The 6,000-nt window shown below is 40.0% G+C and overlaps 1 protein-coding gene across 1 annotated transcript; it reads right to left on the reverse strand.

The window, feature by feature from the left end:
• Positions 1 to 724: 724 nt before the first annotated feature.
• Positions 725 to 5,648, reverse strand: LSM8 (LSM8 homolog, U6 small nuclear RNA associated). Its single transcript, XM_077338427.1, has 4 exons — positions 5,371 to 5,648; positions 4,385 to 4,425; positions 2,722 to 2,849; positions 725 to 1,045 (listed from the first exon to the last, which is right to left on the reverse strand). The coding sequence occupies exons 1-4, from the start codon at positions 5,399 to 5,401 to the stop codon at positions 955 to 957; spliced, it is 291 nt and encodes a 96-aa protein (XP_077194542.1). The 5' UTR covers positions 5,402 to 5,648; the 3' UTR covers positions 725 to 954.
• Between the last annotated feature and the right edge of the window lie 352 nt (positions 5,649 to 6,000).

Below are 6,000 nucleotides of genomic sequence, written 5' to 3' on the forward strand. Positions count from 1 at the left end.
AGCAGTGGTCCACAACCTTTTCCAGGCTGCGGACCAGCTGCGGCGGGGAGGGCGATTGCCCGGGCGGGCATGGCACACATGCGCAGCACTCCCGCGCATGCACGTTTGCGCCATGCTTGGGTGTAAACACACATGCACGGGAGTGCCACGAATGCACGTTTGCGGCTGCGCATTGCGCATGTGCGTCCTGGCGCGGCCTTGCGGAGGCAGGGAGCCGCGGCCCAGTGCCAGGGCCTTCACAGCCCGGCGGTTGGGGACCACCGCCCTAAAGGATTGGAGGCAGCCCCAAGAGTTCACTAGGACTTACTGGGTAGAAAAAATGAGGTGGGGCTTGCGTACCCCTCCTCTTTTCTGCCAATTGCTTCCACAATTGACCCGTGTCAGGCTCCAGTTATTGCACTGCAATCCCCTGGGGAAAACATCTTTAGCCACATCCCCTGGCAGAGTTTTATATAACTTTATATTGCTTGAATTCATACCTAAAACAAAAGCCCACTTTATACAATTTTTGACAGGTGCCATAAAATGTGTTAGTCCTATGCATACGTCTTCCAATAATATCTCTAGGCTTAATTCTGAGTTAGTGAGCATAGGATAAAGCCAGTGTGTTGTACTGAATTTGCTACAAAAACTATGCTTTGTACGCTGCTACAAAAACATGAAATAGGTGAAATATAATTTAAGTAAGAGCTGCTGGTTGTGTGAATTCAAGAGTATGAATGACTTAAAGACAAATGTACTTTAATATGTACAGTAGATACTTAAAAATATCAAACATTATTTTAGTAAGATGCACAATTTAATTTAGATATCAAACCATAACTCAAAATAAAAAGTACAAACTATCCAGCATATTACATAAAACTTGTAAAAAGTAGCCATGCCAGCCTATAAATAGTTCTGTACAATAAGATTTTTATGACATACTGATGTATATCCTTATTTTAATTTTCTTCAGTGTACAACTGAGTTCAAGGGTTCCGCTCGAATGTTCCCCAAGTCAAGAGCAGAATCTGTCTCTTCGTCTATTTCTCCAATGACAGCACTGTAAAATGAATTAAAGTGTTACTGGTGAAAAATGTGCTGCACTTGATAAAATGGTACAAAATGTTTTCTATTTAAAAACATTTCTATTGGATTTAGTATAAATTAGAGTATAAAAGGACCTATTAAAAATAAAATGTATATATGTTTTATATTTTAAAAACTGCATAAACTGATTACCTTTTGATCAAAATAATTCCATTCAGACTGCATTTGCATCAGACACAAAAATTTAAGATTCAATTAATATTATCTGGATGACCTTTTCCTATTTTACATAAAATTACTCTTATCAGAACAAGCTATTCTACCTATTGGAGAAAATACATGTTAAAAACGGCATCAGTTATCTACTGAACTTTTAGAATGATTTACTGAGAATAAATAAATATTTGGATTAAGTCTTTTGAAGGTGTGTATCAGAGTGTCTAGATGGAAAAGTGTGAGGTGACTGTCCAGGAACGAACACCCCCTTAATCGAAAGTCTGATGCTTGATATCTGTTAAGAAGTAATACAATAATACAGAAATGTTGAAAACTCTTGGGAAAAGTTCCAAAACATTACTGTGGGAAAAACAACAATTTTGTACATAGTTTGAATTTCTATATTAACAGAACAGCAGCCACGTCATTCCTATAATACAACTCAGCCTGAATGAATGCATCAGAAGTAACACATTATGAACATTTAATCTAATTTTCAAATAGAACACTGATGAACATCACTTAGAAAATTAGGCTCTATGTGCTGAAACAACAGCAGTCGTTAGTGAGGGGCTAAAAATCCTCACTGGGCAAGTATGAGCCAGGGTGAGACTAAGCCCTGTGACTGGCTAGCCACAGCTGAATGGGAGTGATTACACTGGCTGTAGCCTGGAGGGAGCTGAATTCAGTCTGATTCTGATACTTAGCTGAAAAAACACCTCTGAGGGGAAACTCTAGTAAGATTGCAGAATTTGCTATTGATAGCTCATCCACATGGTGTCTGAGGAACCAGGGCAGTAATCTAGTAAAGAGACTTTATGTAATCAGGTGCCAAAGTGATAGGAAAATCTTTCTAAGGAAGACAGGGAAGACCCTGCCTAGTTGTAAACGGAAATAAGGGGTGTATTTTCTAAGAGGCATTTGTGAGGTAGAGTTCTAGTCATTTCAGAAGATAGTGGACTACTGGTTCATCCAGGAAGGGAGAAAGTTGTGGCACAAACTGAGACTGTCCACTTTCAAAGAACAAGAGGGTTCAGGTGAACTCCAGAAGGCAAAGATAAAAGAAAAATAAGTGTATTCGGGGATAAACACAATAAAGAAACCTCTCAGTGTAAGGAAATTATAACATCAGATAGAAAAGCGTGTAATTAAAAGCTGTGACATAACTGATTTTGTATAAAAGAAATACCGCCCTCATTCCAACTACCGTTCCCCTCTTTGTAAATAAAATATTTTGTTTCTTACTACAAAATTCCTCAGTGCCATTCTAACAAAGGAGTATTAAAGTAAAGTAAAGAAGCTCCCGGGGCTGAATAAGGACAAAGAGATCAAATGGTGACTGGGTGGGACAATTTAGCTCAGTGTGGAAAAGGGTATGTAGGGATATCTATCATAAGCACTAATATTGACAGCTAGATACTTGATTGCCTACTACAGCTTCAGTTATGTTATTAGAATAAAGAACGGACTTACACATTGTCTCCTCTTACAATGTACAATCCTAAAACCACTTGTTCCACTCCTTGTGAAGAGCTAAACACTCTTTCATGGCTTTCATCCAAAATCAAGTTGATGGTCTGATCAAAACCTTTGAGAGTTCCCTAGAAAACATTAAAAAATAAGCATTTCAAAGCCTTAATTGTATGAGTATTTGCAACGTTGATATCAGTAAGTTCAGTTTTCTTAACTGAACTATTGTAAAGGACCTGACATTTAACTTCTTAAACAGAATTATTTGTGTAGTTCCTTTCCCACACAGTAGCTGCAACTTTCTCACTTCACACAAAAAAGCACACACAGTATAGAACAGTGATTCTCAACCTGGGGGTCAAACAACCCTTTCACAGGGGTTGCAGCAGGGCGAGCAGCTTGGCTGGGTAGATCGAGATCGAGTGGAATTGAGATAGAGTGTTCGTCTGTCTGAAGCAGTGGAAAAGAGCGAGATCGGCATGGTGGGACAAGAGGCAGACTGAACTGAGAAACCCCGGGGGGGGGGGAAATTTATATACTATCATGAACACTGGATCTTCATGCCATTGGTCAGTTTCGATTTAATTTCTGTGAAAGAATGCTTGCATAATTTTATTGTTGGGGTCTCACAGCATTAGAAAGGTTGAGAACCACTGGTATAGCATCAAGGTTGGAAGGTACCTCCAGGTTCATCTAGTCCAACCCCCTGTACAATGCAGGTAGTAGAGCAGGTAATAGAGGGTACACTGTGTAGTAGCTTTAGGTTTTCAACTGGTAAAACATTCATTGTTATGTGTGAAATTATTTCATTATCAAGCAAAAAACAGAAGTTTTGGTGGGAAAATGTGTAATTTCTTGTCAAACTGTGTGAACACCAAATAAATGACATTAATTCCAGTTGCACCACATCCAGAACACATTTCCTTGAAATGTATCATTAATCGGAATTCAGGAAGATTTGCTGTTCCAGGAAATGATTATTATGGAGCCCAGGCATATGCATCTAACTGTCCCGCTGTGTCATGACTTAAATTTGGCATAGTCTTCATGTAAAAGCTAAATGTTTTTTCTATGCGTGTAATATTAAAAGCTATGAGCAAAAAACAATGATTAATTCTGCAGATTAGAAATTTCTGATCCAAATTCAACCATTTGGAATTGACAATAAAAAAATACAACTGTTTTAGAGAAGCGATTCCATGAATGTATGGAACCGAAGTATATGCACCCTAGTGGGATCAAGAACCCATTGTCATATAGTATCTCCAGTGAGGCTTTTTTTTCTTAATCTCAATGAGATTGTTAAAGATATTCCTCATCATAAATGTATTAAATAGTATATGAACTAAAGATTATTATAAGGTAATAAATCTACGCACAGCCTAACTGCTGCTCAGAAGTCCTAGAATCCTACTGAGTTTTACCTACTGAGTTTTACAGGACAGTGAAATCATAGACAAAGTTGCACCCTTCTAAATCCATTGAAAACAATGGCTTTAAAAGGGTGCTAGTCTGTTTAAAATCGCATTTATTCCCAAGTATATATAATATGAAAATTGTTTATCCTAAGGTCACTAGAACTTGCAAACAAAACTTGTTAACAAGTCTGCTCTAATATAAAACAATCTGAGATAGGTCAAAGCTTTTATTTAAAAGGGATTCTTACCACAATCATTCGGCCATCTGAAGTAATTACTGCTACAGTACCTGATTCTCATTAAAGAAAAGTTTTTGAAAATGTCATCAATAGAAATAATAAGTTGTTAGCATATTGGTTCCTGTGAAATGCCTGCTCATTTTAAGTAGGGCTGGGTTCATCCGACAGACAACACAGAACAATATGTGAACACACCAGGGAATTAAGTATCTTTTCAAAAAGATAGATTCAAATGGGTAGCCGTGTTGGTCTGAAGTAGCACAATACCAGTAGCATCTTTAAGACCAACAAAGATTTATTCAGACCTACTCCCCAGTGACGCTCTCATATGCCCTGAATAAATCTTTGTTGGTCTTAAGGGTGCTACTGGACTCTGATTTTATTGTGCATCTTTTCAAACTCACTTCAGGGGGGGCTATGTTTTAGACTTCACGGTTCTGAAGAAAAAGTTACTCTATACCAATGTTTTCCTTTCTACCCTCCCACCACCGTTAAACAGAAACATTTTGCTCTTACGGTCCTTTTATGGATAGTGTTGAAACCTACCCAACATATTCCGATCATGAATAAAATATTTCCTTTCCATTGGAGAAAGAAAGGGTCATGGAAAAGTTCCCTAATGGGCAAAAGAGCTGTAAGAGCAGGAGTCCATTCCCCTTTTCACTGAGGTCCTCGGAAAAAATAAAATCAAATTACTGTTGAATTCCCTTTGATCATAAATCTTTGTTGGTTTTAAAGATGCTACCGGTCCCCTTGATCCAATTAGCTAATCCCCGCAGGCTCCGCCCACCTATTTTCAAAGCGAGTTCTTCTCATTCGCGCAGAAGGAAACCAGACTTCAAATAATTGTTGTTTTTTTAAATAACACCCTTAAAACATCAACTCTTCCCTGCGCAGCCTCTTCCACGGCACCCAAGCAAGGCTAAGACGACACAGCTAGTACTCAAACGTCCCTATTTCCTACGGCTTCTACAATCCCGTCAGCGGAAGGATACGATTGATGTAGTTTTCCAACGCGGTAGTCATGGCAACGATTCTTGCAAGCCTTGGAGAACAGACCCAGAAAAAAAAATACAAGGAACCAGAAGTTTGAGCGCAAAACCCACGCTACTATTTAAAACAAAAAAATCCCACCTATATCCGGGCCGAACTGGGGCTAGTGCGCATGTTCTTGCGACGCTATGCGATCTTAGCGCATGCGTACCAAATTCCTTTGGGCGGTTTAAAACGTAAGGGCGGCACTCCTGTTTTTGCACAGGTCGGAGATTTTGGACGTCATCGGTAGTAGGGGTTGACGAGGCAGCCACCCAGGGCGCATGTGCGTAGGAAGGAACTGCTGCGTCCTCCCGGCATGACTAGCGAGAGAAGTTGTGGGTTGATGTTCCGGGTTCGCGCTGACCCCCCCCCCCCCGCTTCTCTACCCTTCGCGCCCCTTACACAACGGAAGGGACGTGAGGTGCCTTGCAGACGCGCGAGAGAAATTTCCTCACGTTGACAAGAGCCATAGACGCTTTAAACCTAGTGCTTCTTGTGCCGTCCTTTTGGGACCCAAACTACGCAGTGTTCTCAGTTGGCGCATGCTCATAAAAATGCGTTGTTGGAGGGACAAAATTACACCGGGGGCG

The sequence above is a fragment of the Paroedura picta genome, chromosome 5 (genome assembly GCF_049243985.1).
Source record: "Paroedura picta isolate Pp20150507F chromosome 5, Ppicta_v3.0, whole genome shotgun sequence".
Taxonomy (NCBI): Eukaryota; Metazoa; Chordata; class Lepidosauria; order Squamata; family Gekkonidae; genus Paroedura; species Paroedura picta.